Source organism: Hemitrygon akajei, chromosome 2, assembly GCF_048418815.1.
Source record: "Hemitrygon akajei chromosome 2, sHemAka1.3, whole genome shotgun sequence".
NCBI lineage: Eukaryota > Metazoa > Chordata > Chondrichthyes > Myliobatiformes > Dasyatidae > Hemitrygon > Hemitrygon akajei.
In genome coordinates this window covers 100,620,916-100,642,771 of record NC_133125.1, presented here as the reverse complement: position 1 = coordinate 100,642,771, position 21,856 = coordinate 100,620,916, and the positions used below count along the sequence as shown (strand labels likewise).

At 40.2% G+C, this 21,856-nt stretch overlaps 1 protein-coding gene and 1 long non-coding RNA gene across 3 annotated transcripts in view; one reads left to right on the top strand and one right to left on the bottom strand.

Moving 5' to 3' along the window:
- Positions 1-10,152, bottom strand: part of epc2 (enhancer of polycomb homolog 2 (Drosophila)) — a 67,655-nt gene extending 57,503 nt beyond the window's left edge. For both annotated transcript variants that reach the window (XM_073026132.1, XM_073026140.1), the window contains exon 1: positions 9,669-10,152. In XM_073026132.1, coding sequence (XP_072882233.1) covers positions 9,669-9,821 — 153 coding nt within the window. In that variant the 5' untranslated portion in view covers positions 9,822-10,152. The remainder of the gene's footprint in view (positions 1-9,668) is intronic.
- The window catches only part of LOC140714706 (uncharacterized), a 66,885-nt gene continuing 54,062 nt past the window's right edge, over positions 9,034-21,856 (top strand). Inside the window, exon 1 of the long non-coding RNA XR_012095977.1 lies at positions 9,034-9,607. This is a non-coding gene — a long non-coding RNA (uncharacterized lncRNA). The remainder of the gene's footprint in view (positions 9,608-21,856) is intronic.

Sequence of the window (21,856 nt, the reverse complement as noted above, 5' to 3'; positions counted from 1 at the left end):
TCAGTAATGATCAATACACCAATTGTTTGGAATCAAATGACCTTGCCTGGTGTCCCAGAGCAGGGGTCCCATACCACCCCCTGTCACAGCATTCCTTCTTTGCCACCTGTCCCACACCCTCCTGCAGTGCTTAACCCTCGTCATTCCCAATATCCTTAGCTCCCTCCAGGTTTGCAAACTCACTCTCCACTCCATTTTGGAGTACTGTGCAAGTCTTAGGCACTGTATATATAGCAAAGTATAAGTCCTTAATGTAACATAAATGCTTTATGCTCTTTGGTCTGATCCATATAGACCAAGATTCCAAAAGTTAGGTTTCCTCTTTATCACTTCTGAGAGGGGCAGATTTATTATAGATACTTGAAACTTAAGGGCTTTTAGAAACAACAGATGTCACCTTTCAGGGGAGGAAACTAGATTTAAAGAATTACCAAAATGACTGAAATTTTTATTTTTAGTGCAGATCACTTTAACTTGGAAAGCACTGGCTGAAAGAATGGCAAGAGATTGAACAGCTGCTTTCCAATACAATTGTATACATTCCTAAAAAGACTGCTGGATTTTGCCAAATCAGGCCAAAAGAATTAGCGCAAATTAACTTCCTTTGAGCTGTAACATTCTGCACATGCACGTTGGGAAAACACAGAAAACCAGTAATGCAACTCATTCTTTTGAGCTGTTCTATATACTTTTATACTTTGGAAGAAAACATTACTAATACAGCTGACCTTTCTTTCCTAGATGAACAATATGGGACTGAAAGGCAAGCTTCCTTAGAGAATAATCTGTAAACACTGATCATTATTTTTAAGGACAAACACTTTTCTTATTTACTCCTCAGTTTTACTTCAGAATATATTGCCGAATGGCTGCTAAGAAATAAATATCACGGGATTATAGTCTTATGGATTACAATAGTGAGTTATGAATTTTCGATCAAGCATATTACACTGTATAGATGTATTAACTTCTTATTAAGCTGTCAAGATATTCAGTGAATGTGTACTAAACGAACTTCATAAAGATCAGAACGTAAGAGCTCATAAAACAGCACTCATTATTTGGAATTTACACTCAGTAGCCACTTTATTAGATACCTCCTGTACCTGATAAAGTGACCACTCCGTATGTTCACGGTCATCAGTTGTTGTATGCCCATTAACTTCAAGATTCAACGCATTGTGTGTTCGAATGTTCTTCTGCGCACCACTGTTGTAACACATGATTATTTGAGTTATTGTTGCCCTGCTGTCAGGTTGACCATTCTTGTCTGACATCTCATTAACAAGGTGCTTTCACCCACAGATCTGCCACTCACTGATTTTTTTCTCTTTTTCTGCACCATTCTCTGTAAACTCTAGAGGCTATTTTGTATGAAAAATCCCAGATCAGTAGTTCTGAGATACTCAAATCATCTCATCTGGCTCCAACAATTATTCCACAGTCAAAGTCACTTAGATCGCATTTCTTTCCTGTTCTGATGTTTGGTCTGAACAACAGAATCTCGTGTATTGAGTTGCTGCCACAGTATTAACTGATTAGATATTTGCATTAACAAGGTGTACAGATGTACCCAATAAAGTGACCACTGAGTGTTTGTTTGAAAGGAACCAATCAGGTATGTTTTGTAGAAACTACTGAAATAGTTTTATTAATATTTTCCAGGTGTAATAAAAATGTTAGCCTTTAAATTTCAAGTGTAAATGGCATATTAATTTAACCTACAGTGAAAAAAATCATCAAAATTAAGGCAAACTTAACTGCACATGAAATATTGTGCAAATGGCCCACATTTTTAAAATTAACAGGCATACAGTCAGTTTTTGTTGTCTTCACCACTCCCCTCATGAAAATATCTCATCATCAATCCCTGCAAGTTTCAAATCAAAACTAATCATTAGATTCCACTTTGTCAAAGAATACAGCAGGATATAGATCAGCTGCAAAGTTGGGTGGCAAAATGGCAGATTTAATTTTTAATTTTAATTTAATTGCGGTGATGCATTTTGGGAAACCAAATATTGGAATAAAGTATACAATGTCAGGGCCCACAAGAGCATTGATGTACAAAAGGATTTAGGGTGCAAGTCCATAGCTCACTGAAAGTGGAACACAAGTACATAGTATGATAAAGCAGTAAGGAAGGCATTCTTGCCTTCTGGGCATAAAAACTGGCAAGTAAAGTTACAAGTTAATAAACCCTTCGTTGCACCAGAAATGGACATTGGTGTGCCACATTGATATCATATTACAGGAAGTATATGTGGAGAGGGTGCAAAAGAGGTTCACCAGGACGTTGCATTGATTGGAGAGTGTTAGCTTCAGAGGAGCTCAGTGGGATTATTTTCGTTGGAGTTCAGGAGACTGTGAGGTGCATATAAAATTATGAGAAATATAAATAGGGTAGAATAATCAACATCTCTTTCCCAGGCTGGAATTACTAACTACTAGAGAGCAGCGAAATAGTTTCATTTTCACTCCCATTTCTGTGGGATTATTTTTGTTCGAGTTGTCCCAAATAAGCAGCAGCCCAATTAACCAATGGGGGGGGGGGGGCAAGTGTGTGTGTGTGTGTGTGTGTGTGTGTGTGTGTGTATGCATGCACAAACATACATATATTTCTTATTCTAACTTAGGTTCCTGTATGTACTGCTGCTACAAAACAACATATTTCATGACATATGCCAGTGATATTGAACCTGATTCTGATTTGGGAAAGTGGTAGAAGCAGATACAATAGCACCATTTAAGCATTTGGACAGACACATGAACTGGCAAGGAATAGGGAGAGCTTGTACAGGCAGATGAGATGAGTTTAGATTATCATTAGGGCCAGCATAGATAATGTGGGCAAAAGAGCCTGACCTTACGCTGTTGTAAGTTTTCTGTACAGAGATTCAGGACTGCTGCTTAGCAGCATGTATGTTTCAAGTGCAGACTGAAGACCCTTCAATAACATTGAAACCTCACTGAGTATGCATGCCATTCAAAACAGATCTGCATGTCATGCTGTTAAAAAATTTGAATCACTACCATCTAAAGATTTAATACTACTTAACTCTGACTAAAAATCTCTATAAGCAATAAATTAATTTGGCAAATTAGTTTGTATTTAAATATCACAATGTAGAACAGTACAACCTGCAATGTGGTGTTGACCCTTTAACCCTTCTCAAAAGCAAATTACAGCTCTTTAGTTCCACAAATACTTCTATAAATATCACTAACAGTCCCAATGAAAGGTCATTGACCCGAAACATCAATGCTTTTTCTCTCTGCCAGCATCTTCTGGTTTGTCAAGTACTGCACACTTTTTAAAAAAATTGTTAACTACCGAACAGTAAGAACTTAGATTTCAAAATTATCTGAATTACCCATTTAAATCATCCCAACAGGTAAATAAACTGCCTACATTTTAAACAAAAGAAAAATAGAGGCATTGAGAACGTGACCATAGATCGACCTTTCAAAAATTTGACATAGAAATACCAGAAAATAACTGCATGGTTTACTATACCATACCATTCAAATCAAAGAATGGCTATTTCTCAAAAAACAAATCAGAAATGATGAATGATAATGTATTATTTTGCACCTATGTTCTATTATTATGGTGGCATATTACTGAACAATTCCAACATCTACTGTGAATACCAATACACAAATTATTTAAGTAAATGATTAGGTTTTTACATACAAGTCAGTGAATAAATTTCCACTGCAACGGGAATGTGGAACAGGAGAAAGGAAAATATTGACGGAAGCCATGACTACACTTTCAAGAAGTACCCAGTAACACAGGAAGTCATTGCTAATTACAAAATAAACTACAGAAAACCAGCTTTGAAGGAAGAGGTGTGTGTCATGCACATGAGCAAATGCTATCAGAGAAGTCTCATAACACTTCCCTAATGTCATTTATGCTTGGGCAATAAACACTGGCCTAAGCCTTCACCACAAATAAAGTAAACAAGTTGAAGAATAGTCATTCTAAATACACATACTCAGACAGGCTCCACATAGTCTGTAGTATGAAGCAGAGTAAGGATGTTAACTGTATCTGTATTAATGATTAACCAAATATTATTAAAAGATGTGCGGAGAAAAATTCATGCTTGAACTGTAAGGCTTTAGTTTCAAGGAGATTGAATAGATCATGACAGTTCTCACTGGAGGGGAACGCCAAGGGGTGATCCTATAGATGTTTAGAAAATATGAAGGGCACAGATCGGCTGAAAGTGCAGAGAGAAAGATTTCAAAGAGATCTAACGGGCAAGTTTTTATCCACCACACAGAGGGCAGTAGATATTTGGAACAGCGGCAAGAAGAGGTAGTACAATTACAATGTTTAAAAGAAATCTGGACAGGTATATGAATAGGAAAGGTGAACAGGAATATGAGCCAAACACAGGCAAATAGAATTACTGAGAGGAGGCATCTTGGTCAGCATTTTCCCCCCTCTCCATGGCTTGTGGTGCATCAGATGGCAATCTTGTCATTTCTTTAGCATTTCTGTTTTTTTCATGATGTTGAGTTGCTAGCTCGACTCTCAGCCTAGCACCTATGGAAAGCGTGCAAGAAGCCATCCGGATTTGAACCCAGAACCACTCGCCTCGAAGTCTGGTGTGGAGGCTACTACACCACCAGTCAGCAATCTTGGGCAGCGTGGGAAAGTAAAAACAAAAGGCATAGTTCAGTGCTCTAACTCTAATTTAAGTAAGCAAAAGGAATCTTCAAACCAATTTCCTCCTAAAAACGTGGAATCTGGAAAGAGGTTTACAGCCGAGGGCAAAAGAAAAGGGACCCATGTGCTCTTGATAATGATACTGAAAACAACATGCAAATGCAGCAGGCATTTATATTGATATTTTGGCCTTCACCTGACAGAAGACTGCAGAACAACAAGAATAGAAAACAAATTACTTCAAAACTCAGCAAGTCAAGCAGCATGTGAAGGAAATAGTTATTGTTTCAGATTAATGACCCTTCAGTAAGAGACTCTCCACAAGTAACATAGCACCCTTAAGGGCTGAATAGAATCAGAGTCATGAAGGGAAAAATCCTGAATGAGAAATTTGATGGACTTCTCCGAAAGTATAGCAAGCAGAATAGTTCAGGAAATTTCCAGAAGGTTTTGGGTTAACAAAGTTAGAACACATGGAAAGGGAAATGCATTGACATGGATTGAGAACTGATTATTAGACACAAGCACAGAGTGGGAATAAATAAGTCCTTCTCACATTGGCAGACTGTGACTATAGGGAACAGCAGGGCTCAATATTCATGGCCTACATTAACAATTTGCGTGAGCGGACAAAATGTTATCTTCCCGAATTTGCCAAGAACACAAAACTAAATGGGATTCTGAGTACAAAGAGTCTTCAAAGGAATACGAAAGACTGATTGATGCAAAATGAAATATAATGGAGCAATAAACTCTTCTTGGGCTTCCAGCCAGATACAGGCATCGATTTTAATCGATGTATCAATGTCAAACTCTGCCATCTTCATCAGGGATGATGCTTAAACATGTGTAGTCTGGGGGTATATATGCCCCAGTCATCCATTACTTCTGACTGGATGAGGACTAACCAATCAGTCTTCCACTGTCCTACCTTGCTTACAATCAAATTCCAGTTCTTACTTAGAGCGAGACCTTTGCCTTTGTTAAAATACTTTTTCTCTGAGGTCACCAATGATCTTTGGGACTGCCTGGTGAAGGAAGGCATTGAAATAAAACTAGAGAAAAAGTATTTTAACAAAGACTAAGGTCTCACCTAAATAAGAACTGGAATTTGATTGTCAACAATGTGGAATAGTGGAAACCTGATTGGATGAGGACTAATCAATCAGGAGGAACTAACTACTGGGGTATATATACCACCAAACTAGACAAGCCTAGGCATCATCCTTGATGAAGATTGCAGAGTTTGTCATCAAAACGTCAGCTAAAATTTATACCTGTACCAGGCTGGAAATCCAAGAAGAGTTCATTCATCATATATGCTGGGAAAGCACGAGATTCTTTTTTAAATAATGTGGTAAATACAAGGTCACCCACTTTAGTATACATAATAGAAAAGCAGTTGAATAAATGTCAAGAGACCAGGCAGTGTTGATGCTCAAAGATGTGTTTGTGCACAATTCACTGAAGACTAATGTGCAATCATAACTTCAAATTAAGATAAACAATATGTTAGCCTTTATTTCAAGAGGCTTTATGGCAGAAAGGAAGCCTTACTTTAACTGAACAGCAAGACTTCATCTGCAGTATTGTGGACAGCTTTGGTCTCCTTAACCAAGAAATTATATACATCAAAAAGGAAGTGTCATGAAAGTTTACTGAATTGATTTCAAGTTGATTCTGATTCCCGGCTTGCTGTATCATGAGACATTAATTAATATAATCCGAGCCCTCTTAAAGTTTAGAACAATAAGAGATCTCAGTAAAACAAATTTTTTAAAGAAAAATGCAGGGAGAATGTTTCTCCTGATGGAGGAATCTTGGACCAGATGAGAAGTTTCTACCCTCAGAGGATGGTGAACTTGAGGAACTCTTGGAAGTGCAATAGTTGCGCTTATTTCAAACTAATCAATGGTGCTGAGGGCAAAGATCTTGATGAACTGCATGTCAGACTTAGAAAAGTCAGATGAGCCTTCCTGCTATTTTTAATGTTTGAATTTTATATTTCTGCAGTTTATGTTTAAAATATTTTCAACACAAATAGAAATGTCTTAGTATAATTATATAAGATCATGAGTAAGCCACACAATTTTCGGTCTCCAATTACTATGGAAGGGATGCAGTGAAATCACTAGGTTGATTCTTGAGGTGATGAGTCCATTGTATGAGAAGAGATCAAATAGGCTATACTTTCATTGTGTAATTTAAAAGAATAAGAGAGGACTTCAATGTCTTAGAGGGTTTTCCAGGATGTATATGAAGAGGATCAACAAAGAGTATTGGAACACCGTAGTAGGCCAAGCCACATTTGTGGAAACAAATCTGTAATCCCCATGTCCAGGTGTGCAGTAGATATTTCATCCAGGAATTATAGTGTTACAGTATGGGGTAATCAATTTAGGATTAAAATAAAGAGTGTAGAAGTTCAGTCATTGTCCACATTCAACACAGATATTGGGGTGAGATTAGTGTAGGTAAACTATTGAGACAGAACAATCTTGTAGAGGTGGCAGACCTATTCCTGTCCCTATTGCTTAAAAGTTTCATAACAGTAATACGTTCCGCCATCTGCAAATCATAAAGTAGGCAAATGATTCTATAGGGGAGAGGATGTCATAGGGCCGGGAGAATGAGATAGTGGCTTGTAAGAACGCAAAGAAATCAATATTGGTCTGGTTTATGTTCTTTACTGTATTTAACATACAGTTGGCCCTCCTTATCTGCGAGTTCTACATCCGCAAATTCAACCAACTGCGAATTGAGAAAACCTGGAAGTGATCTTCCAGCACTTGTTGTTCGAACATGTAGACTTTTTTTTCTTGTCATTATTCCCTAACCAATGCAGAACAACAACTATTTTACATAGCATTTACATTGTATTAGGTATTGTAAGTAATCTAGAGATGATTTAAAGTATATGGGAGGATGTGTGTGGGTTATCGTGGATCAGGATCGAAAAAAATCGTAAGTTCTCTTACTAAGTAAGTCGGAACAGGTATATCCAGTATTATTTAGCGTCAGTTAGTCAAATGCTTGCCTTAGTATATGGTATATATTTTACCTTTCTATGCATATAAAACACTTAAGAACTTATGTTTCAGCGCTGGGCTTGAGAACAGAAGTTCCCGAGTTCGATCCAGTGACAAACCACTATCGAGTGCGCTCTCTATCCGTGCCGTGTTGACGTGGAGGATCAAAAACTCAAAACCCGAAATCCCAATAATTAAACCACTGTGTTGCTTAGTAATAATTGTAGCTTTCATCAGGGCAGGGCCTTTCTCACTTTATCCTTTAAAATTGTTCCGATTGTTGACCAACGTAGCCTAACACTTTTACAATGACCGTTGGCATTTCACCTTTTTCCAATCACTTTATTTTCAATCGTGATCGTGATTATTTTCGTGAACAGAAACACTGCGGATTCAGAGCTCGGCAGCCGGGTCCTAATGTCCACTGCATTGAGACAGGTTAAATAAGGGACCTGAGCATCGTGTTTTTTGGTATCCGCGAAGGGTCCCAGAACCAATCCCTCGTGGATAAGGAGGGCCAACTGTATATACTGTTTATTTTGTGAGATAGGATAAATTAACCTGAATCAATAACCCTCACCAATATTTAACTACAGCTTTTATAATGAAGAGTATTTTAAACTACACCCAAGTACCTCTTTTGGAGAAATCTTGAATTTAATGTAAAATCAGGAAAAATGTATTTAAATAACCATTCATAAAGTCTTATAAAGGAAGAACTGAAAAAATTCAGTTCTTGACTTGTTCTACTTATCACAATAATACTGCAGTCTCTGCAAAAAATATATAGGCTACATAAGGCAAATTAGAAGTTCAAAGAGATCTTCTTCACTGTACTTATTCACCTGTGTAAATCCTCATAGGTCATGAGTTCCAGGATAACTAGCGATCTTCTCTATCAAGTTTTCAATACTGGACTAATTGTTGGAAAGTTTCCCTTACATTAATTTCTCAAACAACCCTGCTACAAATTTGCAAAATATGCGTAAATGAAAGAATTCCTTAACAGAAACATCTTGATTTAATATTATTTTTAAGTAGTGTTAGCCTATGTCGTTATTCGTCAAATTCACTCTATGTTGAAGCTCTGAAACAGGGATTCCAAGCCTTCGTGATTGCATGGACTAATAAAATTGAACAAGGGATCTATGGACCCCAGGTTGGAAACCCCGGCTCTATCGTAAAGTAAATAATCTAGTGACAATATAAAGGACATGCAATCTTCTCTATTACGTGACTGTCAGTGATGGCAATGTTAAACTATGATTTCACGGCCATATTTCTCCAAAAAATACTGGGGGGGGGGGGGGGGATGTTAAAGCTACTTTCAGAAACCGAAGCAACACACACAAAATTCTGGAGGAACTCAGGTTAGGTAGCATCTCGGGAAATAACTAAACTATCATCGTTTAACGAATTAATGTTGCTGCACTCCACAGGAAAACCGGCGATGACAAGAAACTGGTCATCCCATACGCATGCAATCTGTGTTTATTACAACACCGGCACCACACGAGATGAGCGTCATGGGGGGAACGCCCAATCAGCGACCAGAATCGCTCGGGAAGCCGGCAAACAACCTAGATTGACGGGGGCGCTGGGCCAATTGGCGAAGGGGAAAGGCGGGACTTCATTTCCCCTCAACCAAAAACCGTCAAGTCGGCCGTACAGGATAAGAAATGGAAACTTTGTTGTGCCCCTCCCCCCTTCCCTGTAAACGTCACCCTCGGTGCGAACAAACCCATATTCACCTCAGTTCACTTGAGGAGAGGTCTATTTATGAAAGTAAGGAGAGTTCGGTTTTTTGTTTTCAAATTTCCGCGCCAAAAGCCCGCTCGCTGGAAATGACAACAATGGCGGCCGGCAGCGGCGGGCGGAGGCTGTGGCTTGCGCAGTGAGTAGAACGCGGGCGGCCGCTCTTCCCTGTCTCCCCGCCCCCCTCCCCACTCACTCACCGACTCCTCTTCTTTTTCCATTCCGGTCGGCATCTGCGGCACGGCCCTGTTGATGGACACGCAGTCCTGAAGATCCGGCAGATCCTTCGCCCGGTAAATGGGCAGCGGCTTGGCGGCGTCCAGGGCCCGCGCCCGGAACGAGAGTTTACTCATCGTTGTGCGCAGAGAGCGAAGAGGGAGAGAAGACGGGATCCCTCCCCTTCTGTTATCCGCGGCGAGGATGATTTTTTTCTCTCACACACACATACACAAAAAGCGGTCCTCACTGGCACAAAGATGGCGCTTCAAAAGCAGTCTTAAATCGGCGGCCGGGCGCCCGGAGCCGCTCATGGATGCGAGTTAAGGAGTCCGTCCGCTGGGTCGGTCGGGCGCTCCTCGAAATGCCCCTCATGCCGACCGAGCGCAGCCCGAGAAACCGAAATTTAGCCGTCGGTCCGCGACATGCGCCACGGCAAACATGGCGGACATTAAAGCAGCAATCCCAGGGAGCCGCGCGCGCCTCCGGCAACGTGGGGGGAGGGGTTGCGCGCGCACCCTCGCGACCCAGTCAAGTGCGGTGCCGGATTTCAGCGGCGCTGAGGCGAGAACTTCTCGCTCGACGGCCTCGGTTCGCCGGACCGCTTCCCTCTCTCTCTCTCTCTCCCCGCACGGAAGATGCATATATCTGCAAAACCACACAGGCAGGAGGCCGCGAAATAGTTTGTCTGTTCAATAAAATGGCCAATACCTGGGCACCTGCAACTTGTTGTTGAGTCATTTCTGTTTCCCCCCTCCTGAAGTCAAGATTCGTCATAAAAAGCACAGGAAATGTTAGGTGGTAATAGTTCGTCAAGAAATTACTATGTTCTTAAACCAGATACGGCTTAGTTTTTTTTTCAAATGCGTTGGAGTATACACTTATTTTTAAAGCATTCTCTTTATTTCTCTTTTGTTCAATTGTGGAACAATTTACAAACCAAATTAACCTACCAACCGGCACGTCTTAGGACTGTGGGAGGAAACCCACACAGTCATGGGGAGAACGTACAAATGCCTTGCAGGCAGAGGTGGGAATTGAACCCAGTTCGGTGGTACTGTAAATCATTGTGCTAACCACTATGTGATCGTGCCTCCTCTTAAGACCCATGTAACTACTACTACATCCAGTCCATATGAAGATGTCTTGGCCTGAAACACTGACCGTCTATTTCCTCCGTTTCCTGTCGTCACATGTGTGCTGTGGTCTTATTAAAAAATAAACAGTTCCGATTAATAATGCCTTTCATGTCCTGTGGCATCGTTAAGTGCTTAATAGTAGTTACAGAGAAAATGCAGTGCAGGTGGACAACAGGGCATAACGAGGTAGGCTGTGAGATCAAGAATCCACCTTATTGTACAAGGAGAGTTCAATGGTTCGAAAATAGCAGATTAGAAGCTGTCCTTGAGCCAGGCGGTATGTGCTTTCAAGCTTTTTAAAATTTTGGCGATGGGAGGGGGAAGAAAAGAATGTCCAGGGTGGATGGAGTCTTTTATTATGCTTGCTGCAGTGAGAGTCTTGAGTGGAAGCTGCTCTTCATGATCTGCTGAGCTGCGTTCACAAACTCCAGTTTCTATTCCAAACCGTGATGGATCCAGGTAGGATGCTGTCTGGTATAGCTATAAAAAATTCACAAGTGTCAAAGGGGACATGCCAAATTTCTTTACCTCCTGAGGAAGTAAAGGGGCTGGAACGCTTTCCTGTATGTGGTGTCACATGTTTGGACATATCATTATTAGAGATTCAGCCACAAAGGTGGTGTCATATGCAATTTTATAGATCAGGGCTTCCCAGCCTTTTTTTATGACATGGAGCCTTACTATTAACCGAGGGTCTGTAGACCCAGATTACGAACCTCTGTAGATGGAATTAGAGCAGAATCTGGCAATGCAGGCATAGCTATACTGTGAGTACAGTCGGGAGCTAATGGCACAGCTTTGTGGGACATTAGGTTGAGAATATTCATGGTGGAGGCGTCCCTGCCTGTGGTCTGTTGGTCAGGAAGTCACGGATTCATTTGCAAAAGGACATGTTGAGTCCCAGGACGAGAGTCAAGATAGAATTGTAAATGTGGAATTTGGTAACTGAAGCTGTGACAGATGACAATGGGCCAAAAAAGGAGATAAGTTAAAAGTTAAAGAAGATAGAATAGAGCATTTTGGGGATGATGGTTGTAGGGGTGGAAGAGGTTGCAAATATTGAATAGGAATCCATGATGAAATTTTAAACACATTTATGAGAATTATCATTTCAGTGGATTAGATTATGGGGTGATTAATCAATTGAGTTGTTTCAATTGATTAAAGGATTTAAATGTTAAAAAATGTATTTTTTCCTTTGCTGGGAAGCAGTTTTAAACCCCAAAGTTAGAGTGATCAAATTACAAAGAAGGACAGTGGAAATCTGGACTTTCATTTTCAAGTTGAAACTGTTTTAATTGAAATTTTCAGTCTTGTTTGTTGAGGAATATGAGACCTAGGTGGGAAAATAAGTTATAGATCTTCTATATTTTATATAATCAGGCTATGGGGCTAGGTAAGGTTCTTCTGTTATGATTTTCCAAAGGCTTAAATTTAAGATTCTCAGTCCTATGTTTAAATCACTTCATAGCTGGTAATACGACCATTCTCCAGATTTTGCTCCATTCTTCCTTTGTGTCACTATTAACTGTTACATCTTCTGTGATCTGCTCCACCATTTGGATGCCATCTTTAACCTCTTCCTGACGCCTCCCTGTGCAGACTGTGTTGAAGCCACAGTTTGACATGGACAGGTAGCATCAAAAGTGACCATCACCAAAGAAAATCTAACCATCCACCTGTGACATTTAATGACAAAGCAGTTTCTGAGTTTCTTGCTATAAATATCCTGGGGGTCAGGATAGAATCTCAGCTGAACTGTCTCTCGTACGATGTCTATAAGAACAACCTGCAGAGAATGACTCAGTTGTGACATCCTAGAACATGTGTACTATAAGCAAGTACTCTTCTCTTGTCTAGGCAGCATCTATGGAGGGAAATATTCAATGTTTATAGTTGAGACCCTTTGTCAGGCCCTGGCCTGCTGAGTTTCTCCAGCATTTTGTGTGTGTTGCTCCAGATTTCCAGTATCTGCGGAACGTCTTGTGCTCCACTTACGAGTTCATGAGTTCAATACCAGTCACCATCCAGGACAAAACAACCTACCTGATTGTCACTCCAAGCACAGCCCTAAACATACATTAATTTTATCACTAACACAAACTGCTGCAGTTTGTATCATCTACAAATTGCACTATATTTGATTGTCCAGGTTGCAAAATACTGTGGTAATTTTATGTATTGCACTGTTCTGCTGCCACAAAAAAACACATTTCATGGCATACATGTGTGATGATAAACCTGATTCTGATATGGTCTCTGTTGTCGACTGAAAGTGGGAAGGGAGTTGGGGGTGGGGGGGGGGGGGAATTATGATTGGGAAAAGTGGAAGGGAGAGGGGAGGGAGCAGGAAGCACCAGAGAGACATACTGTAATGATCAATAAACCAGTTGTTTGGAATCAAATGACCTTGCCTGGTGTCTAAGCTCCCACGCCAACCCTTGTCTGCCACCTGTCCTGCGGCACTCCACTCTCACCATTCCCAACAACTCATTCACCGCTCCACATTAACATATACAGTATTGTGCAAAAGTTTTAAGGACCCTAGCTATATCTATGTGACTAAGAATTTTGCATAGAACTGCATTACTGGTCCTTAATAGTGGAGGGATTGTCTATATCCTAGTCGACAACATTCTGTGAGAACCTTCATCAGGAGTACAGCAGTTCACAAGGAATACTGCCTTCACAAGGGCAATTAAGCCTTATCTGTAATACTCAGATTGTGATAAAATGAATAAAAAAATAATTCCTTATCCCCCACCTACCTGGCCAAGTATTTGTAGAGTACACTAATACCCATTTAAAAAATATTTTCCTATAACATAGAAGGGAAATAAACCATCATGTGTGTGCTAGCTATGTGTGAGTACATTTCTTTAAAACACCTTGACATATTTTCCACATTAAACATGATGTAGAATTTAATGTTACAGTAAATCCAAAATGTCTACATGTTTGACAGACACAAATTCTCAGTTGAAATACACCTGGTTTTCCTGCTGAGGTAGCTGCATGCCTGGAGGATTGCTGGAAAACTAGTACAAGTCACGTCCAGCATCACTCCATGTCCTGTGTCTACAACCACCCTCTTCCCACAGTTTCTGTAGCCTTCATATGGTTCCTTTATTGCCGCAATGAGGCCACACTCAGGTTGGAGGAGAAACACCTTATATCCTTCTGGGTAGCCTACAACATGATGGCAAGATAAAACAATTTCTCAAACTTCTGGTAATTTTACCTCTTCCCTTCACCATTCCTATTTCCATTTCCCTCTCTCACCTCATCTCCTTACCTGCCCATCACTTCCCTCTGGTGCTCCTCCTCCTTCCCTTACTTCTATTGTGCTTTGTCCTTTCCTATCAGATTCCCCTTTTTCCAGCCCTTTATCTCTTTCACCAATTGACTTCCCAGCTCTTTACTTCATCCCTCCCCCTCTCCTGGTTTCACCTACACCCTTCTACTTCTTCCTCTCCTCCCCCCACCTTCTTGCTCTGACTTCTCATCTTTTCTCCAGTGCTGATGAAGCGTCTCAGCCCGAAATATCGACTGTTTACTCTTTTCCATAGATGCTGCCTGGCCAGCTGAGTTCCTCCAGTATTTTGGCATGTACTGCTTGGATTTCCTGCAACAGCAGATGTTCTCGTTTTTAAAGCATTATACCTACAGATTGAAGACATGCATAGGAAACATGTCCGAGGATGGAGTGGTTAGCTTGGAGAAAATTGTATGCAGATTTTTTCAGTGTGCAAAAGGTGATGGAATGGTGTGAAGCATCCTTCAGTACAAGAAAAGGGTGTCTTCAACACGCAAAACTGACCAGCAGGGATATATCTGTTGACCAGAATGCAGCATGAAAAATTGATGCCTAGATTATAAAATTAACGGATGAAAAAATTGTATTTTCCAGAGCAGTTCCTCAATGCTAATAGGACTCCCTTATGATGGAGAAGAATGCTGACAATAATATACCTCAGGAAGCAAAGAAAATACCAGGGTTCAAGGTAGCCAAAGATTGGCTATTTCTTTGTGACAACTCTGTGAGCTATACACTGAAGCTAGTTCCTGATCATTTTGTTGGCCCTCACCAACCACTTCCCACCCTACACTTGGCCAAGAGTTACCATCTGTTCTTTCAACATTCCCATAATACTTGCCATGGCAGTTTACTTCAGCTATACTGACGGTAAGTCTACATCCCACCTTGGGCAGATATGAAGCCTGCACTCAACTACCTAAACTCTGTGATCAACAGGGCTTGAAATGGGATACCTTTGGGCTCTCCTCATCATAACCAGTAAGTACAATCAGGCTAACTTCAAGAGTGTGCTAGCGTGTCTCCTGTTCCACCAGGAACCCAAACACCCTTGATCATTCCCCACACATATTTTGGTAAATCAGACCACCAGGCTGTGCTCCTTCTAGCATACAAACAAAAGCTGAAATGTGAGGATCCAACACAGAAAGTCATATTTACAGTGCTGGTCTGAGGAAACAGATAGGCTTCTATGCAGCTGCTTTGAGTCAGTAGACTGGCCCATGTTCAAAGACTCAACAATGAGCCTAAATGAGTATGTTCCCACCATCAGCAGAGTGTAGAGGACTGTGTCCTAAAGAAGTCAATCCAAACTGGAAACCATGGATAGATGATGAGCTCCACTCCCTACTAATTTCCAGGGTTGCGACATTCAAATCAGGTGACCCAGACCAATGCAGGAAATCAAGGTATGATCTCCATAAAGCTACAGAACTAAAGGTCCTTCATCTCTGTGTGTCCATACTGTCACACGCAGATGTTAGAAGGATTCTTCATTACTGTTTCTGTAACAGTTTTATCCCTGAGCTGAACCTGGAGGATTGGTGAACCACTCTTAGTTTGGCCTCTACCCTTTGACCCGTTTAGCATGGTTGACCCTACCAAGAACCAAAGCACAAGTCCCTGACTCTAGTCAACAAAGCTCTCTGGGTCATTGAGGCATGCAAGTCTCCAAACAGCACAACAAGGTTGTGGTCCTCTTGGAGGAACAAAGACTGAACCAAGAGAAAATACCTGTGCAAATACCCAAATGGTGTCACTGTCCTTAGATTTTGCTCAGAGCAGTGGGTGGGGATATTGGCAGATATCTTTAACCTCTCTTTGCTTCAATATGAGGTTTCACTCACTTTAAAAAGACCACTACCATCCCTGTAACAAAGAAAACAAGTTAACATGCCTTAACCATGAAGTGCTTCAAGAAGTTGGTCAGGACACATATCAACTTCAGCTCTCAAGGTAACCTCAATCCACTGCAATTCACCTATCACCAAAACCAGTCTACAGTGGATGCCATCTCCCTGGCACTATGCTCAAATCTGGAGCAATTGCACAGTAAAGATTATATTCAACTATTGTTTATTGATTACAGTTTCTCCTTCAGTACTATAATTCCAAGCAAGCCTATCTAAACTCCTCAACCTAGGACTCACACTTCCTTTTGCAAATGGATTCTTGACATCCTGACCAAAACACCACAACTTGTAAGGATAGGTAGCAACACAGTTATTCTTAACACTGGTGCCCCACATGGCTGCTTCCACAGCACCCTACTCTACTCAATATACACTCATGGCTGTCTGGCTGGATTCTGCTCTAACTCAATCTACAAGTTGGCACATGATACCAGCGTTGTGAACCAATTCTCAGTTGACATTGAGAAGGAAATGGGAGAGCCTTGTGACACGATGTCATGACAACAACCTTTCCCTCAATGTCAGCAAAAATAAACCACTGATCACTGATATCAAGAAGGGGGGTGGTGCTCATGGTTCTGTTTATATCAATGGTGCTGAGGTCAAGAGGACTGAGATCTTTTAAGTTCTTAGGAGGAACCATCACCAGTTGTCTGTCCTAGTCCAAACATGTAGATGCCATGATTAAGAAAGCTCACTAGCACCTCTACTTCCTTAGGAGGCTAAAAAAATTGGCATGTCCCCTTTGACCCTCTCCAATTTTTATTGATGCACCATCGAAAGCACCTATCTTGATGCATTACGGCTTGGTATGACAACTGTTTTGCATGTAACCAGAAGAACCTGCAGAGTTCTGAACATAGTCAGCATCTCATGGAAACCAACTTCCCCTCCATGGACTCTATCTAAATTTCTCATAGTCTCAGTAAAGCAGCCTACATATTAGAAGAACCTACCCATTTGGACATTCTCCCTTCACCCCTTTCCATCAGGCGGAAGATACCAAAGCCTGAAAGTATGTATCACCAGGCTTTTGTGTCACAATTTTGTACCACAATTAGCATAGCTGCAGCACGAGCCCACACCAAAGCTGACATGACAAGAATGAGAGCAGCATATGCTAAGTACATAGTGGAAATGCTAATGGAGAAAACTCGTACTGATATGGAGAGAGAACTTATAGAAGTTCCATTGAGTGTGCTCAAGGAGGAACCTGAGGCTAAGGTTGCCTTGGCAGAGGCAAGGGTGTATAAAGGAACAGCTGACTTAGATAGTGGGAAGGTGACTAAAGAACTGACCATTAGTACAAGCCCTCTAATATAACATGGTTGCTCAAAAGAGCTGAAATTGAAGCAGCAGATAAAGATAGGAACCAACTACCTGTGAAGCTTCACACCAAATTTGTACCCAGTCCTCTTACTGAACTTGCATCCTCTGTTCCAGATTCAAATCTAAAGAAAAATTAACCATCATTTAAGGTAGAAAGTGTCCAAGATCACCCAATTTGAAAATACAATGGTGTTCACCACTTAATAAGAGCACACCAGGGCTGAACAGTGCACCAAATGCATCAGTAGTTCATCTTTCTACAGAAGCTACCACAGAACCAACTACACAGCCCTCACTCGCTGCACCAGGCTGTGGTGATAAATCACTGTTGGACAATAGTTTGAGTGAGATGCTAAGTCTGGCCAGAGAAACCCTGAGTTTCTCTGGACAGACTGAAAGTCAGTCCGATTGTGGATATAACAATCATCGGTATAGTGGTGGAGAAACTGCAGAGGGTGGCAAGGAGAACTGGAGAACAGTAACAATATATTACAGAACAAGAATGGGCACATGGTGCAGCAAGCACCGGTGGTCTCCAGGAAACTATTGACATTCCGGAAGAACTAGACCCAGATACAGCTGTAAATTCAGGGCCAGCACCTTGGGCTACTGGTTCCAGCACCTCCACAGCAGAGCACGGTTGGGAGCAAGCTGAGCATCCATCAGATATAGATACTTCCCCGTACGTTCTAAAGAAACTTCAGAAGTCACTGGAAGTGGATTTGGCACAGAGTCAATAGGAGGGGAGATTCCCCCCCCCCCCCCTTCCCCTTGCCCCCAATTGACTCTTCTGCTGAGATTCTCCTGTTGCTTGGGCGAGACACCATCTGTGCACATAAGGTGTATGCAGAGGAAGTGCAGTGCATCACAAAGCAGGAACCTCTTCTAATCCAAGGTTACCTTAGTGAACTCTGTCCCTTTCTTAGCTCTGAGGGGCTACAGCGGGTTGAAGGATGTTTTAGTAAGGCACAATTCATGTTGGAGGCACCTCACCAAATAGTCATTCTAGATGAGCACCATGTCACCAGTCTGCTCATCAGACATTACCAGGAGCAAGTATGTCATCTAGAATGACATTTTCAAAGCAACGACAGTTAAAGACTGTGCAGTATGACTGTTTCAAGACTAGTCTCTGATACTGTCCTTTTTTAGCCAAAGACTTAGTGAAATGATCATTTGACCTGGTTTCAGAGGTTAAGTTTGGCATCATGGATGTTAGGCATTGGTTGCTCTGTATGCAGTTCATTTTGTACAAGTATCACTTCCGGTTCATAGCCTGTTTTTTTTTACATAATTTCCTGCATGGGTTAATTTGGATTTCGACTTGGAGCAAACATGGTTGAAAGACGTCCATCTGTATCTACTCTTTATTTGAAGGAAGTGTTATGTTTATTGTTCATTACTATTAAACTATGGTTGCTTCATCAGTTCACTCTCATCCATGGCTTAGCTATAGAATGTTTCACATGTGTATTACCTTGTTTAATGGTGATCCTGAGAATAATCAATAATATTAGTAAATTCAGGTGCGTGATGATTCTGTTTTGAATCTAATACGTGTTTTACTTAACTTTCTTCAGTTTCAAAAAGTTTTCTTGTTAAAAACCTTGAAGGAATCTTCTGGCTCAGGTGATTTTTGAGAGAGTGTTTAACTCCCTGCCTAGCTTTGTATGCAATGCACTACGAGGGCGGCAGATAAGTTATTTTTATTGTATTTTAATTCTTTCTTAGCTCAAGTTGGTAATACCTGAGGTACTGCCATAGCCACTTATTTGTCAATTGGTAGGAACTTTCAGACTATTCTAGTGGTGTTTAGTATTGTGGCTTTCTGGAGATTTCTGTAAGTATTTCCGCGTAGGCCTAATTATTTAACACTATTATGTAGTGACTTTGGGATGAAAACAGTTGTCGAAATTATTACTGGGACGATGTGTACCCTGTTCAGGTACCATAGTCTTTCAATATCCTCTTTTAATTCAGCATATTTCTGGTGTTTTTCACTTACCGATTTCTGTAAGTTATGTGTGTTTGGAATGGCGATATCTATTAAGTAAGTTCCTCTTGCTTGTTTATCCTGTATCATTATATCCAGATGGTTATTATGGATTGTCCCATCTGTTGTAACAGATTGGTCATATATAATTTGTGGGACTCTGACTCTAAATTATCACAATTATTGAGTGTAGTTTATGTATATTAAGAACTTCTATTAAGCATGAATGTGGGACAGAATCAACTGCTTTTTGATAGGTAGTCAATATAACAACATGAAAGATTTCTGCTTTTCCTCCAGGCTTGATTTAGAATAACGGAATCTATTATCAGTTGGTTTTTTTTACGTCCTTTCATATCCGTACAGCATCCCTTTTGCTCTCCTGTAAGTATATTGTGGTTAGCTTAGTGAGTGGTGTTTAGTTGCAAGATGCATGATGTTACAATTTTATATATAGTTTGTAAACACATAATAGGATGATATTTTGATGGGTCATTTTCTAATCTCTTCTTTAGGTAAGAGATATGTTTTACCTTCTGTAAAAAGTTCAGGCAGTTTTTCAGGATTTTTAAGAAAATTGTTGATATGTAGTAATAGGTATAGATGAAGGCAAGTAAATTTTTATACCAATAATTATGAATATTATCACTGATATTATCACTGGCAGTTCTTTTCTGTTGTGGGTATTTTTTATAATTGCTCTTAGCATCTCCATTGTAACTTCTTCAGTTCAGCAATTTTCTGCTACTGTGATTTTTCTCTGTGAATGAGGCCAAACCCTCACCTTCTATTTGGGCACATTGCAGGTTTTTGGACTCAATATTGAATGCTCCAACTTCAGGTAGCTCACTCTTTCTTTGACTTTATTAGAACTAGCCATTCCTGCCTGTCATCAGTTTTTCTAAGATAGTCTGGTTTCCTGGGCATGTCCCAGAACCTCTGGATTAAAGAATGCTTTTCACAGACAAGAATCGTTATCTGGTTCTACTTTAACTGTGCATATTAAGAAAGTTAGTCTCACTTTATTTGTGATATACCCTTTGTTCTACTCATCCCCCTTTCACCATAACATAATAATAACTCTTTCCATCTCTGACAGAAAATATTTGACTTGAGGCATTAATCTTAATTTCCCTTTGCACATATGTTGCCTGAGTGTTTCCAGCATTTTCTATTTTTGTTTCAGATTTACAGCATCTGCAGTTTGTTTAAATTTTCAAAGAAGCCTTGTGTTTTGAAAGAAAGACATATGCATTACCTGCTGGTTCCACGTTTTCCTAATTGTGAAAAGAGCAGAACAGACATCCCCTTGCCAGTCAAAGCTCTGCTGATCATAAGCAAATTCAAATCCCTCATCTATTCTCTGGCCCAGGATGCATTAAACACCTTAAAAGCCTATTAAACCAGATATATTTTTGACCAGATTAGGATTGCAGTGGATGCTAATCTGGACCTCATTGTTCTTCAGTGCTGGAAAGACAGTGATATTGACAACCCCATCACAAGCAGAAACAAATGCGTAAATGCATCAGAACCACAGAGAGTAAATGCATGTTAACAAAACCTGTAGTAGGAAGTGGTCAATAATTTCATCGGATTTCCTTCACTCGGTGAGATACTGAAGTGCAAAATCTGACGTGTTAAATGGAAGGTGAAGGTTTCAGTACAATTGAGGAAAAGGAAGTGTTGTGTATGTGATATTTCAGTAAGATTGTAGACATTCTCGTTAAAAAGTAAAGCACAATAAGAGATTCAGGTTAAAAAGAAAAGTATTGTGAAATATTCAAGTTTTTAAAAAGCGCAGCATGCTTTTTTCCTTCACAAGAGAGAAAGTTGGCTGAGGTTAAAAAAAAAGGCACAGCAATTAAATCTGTAGGCCTGAATGGGACAATTTAAAATTTATGCTGTTGATGTCTATATAATCATTATATTTAGTATACGTGTGTATGTGTGTGTGTGTGTATATATATATATATATATATTTATGGACTAGAGATCAATACATGACATTTGAGTTGAGAAACATTCTAAGTTGAGTTTACAGCTAAGCAGGTAGGAGTGTTATGTATTTAATATTCAGTAATATTTTAGTTATATTGTAATTATATCGCTTAATTCAGCAATTTTTGTTATTATATAATTCATTATGGGTTATATGTAAAAGTACATGAATGGCATATGTCATTACACTGCCACATCATAAGTGCATGTCTCACTAAAAGTAAAACGAAGTACACACACTTATCCCTGGGCTCCTTGTGTTTCTCTTTTGGTTAGTTTTTGGAGTTACAACACATAACAGGAAGAACTGACTGCAGAAACAGAAGAAACTGATTTAAAAAAAAGCGACAAAGAAATAGATAAGAAAATGGGAGAAGCTGGCTGAGACTTGCAAAACTCATTGAAGTATTTTGGTATGCAGAGCAACCAGCTGATATGCATCTCAGCTATGATGACCTTGTTGAAGGGCAGTAACCTGAAT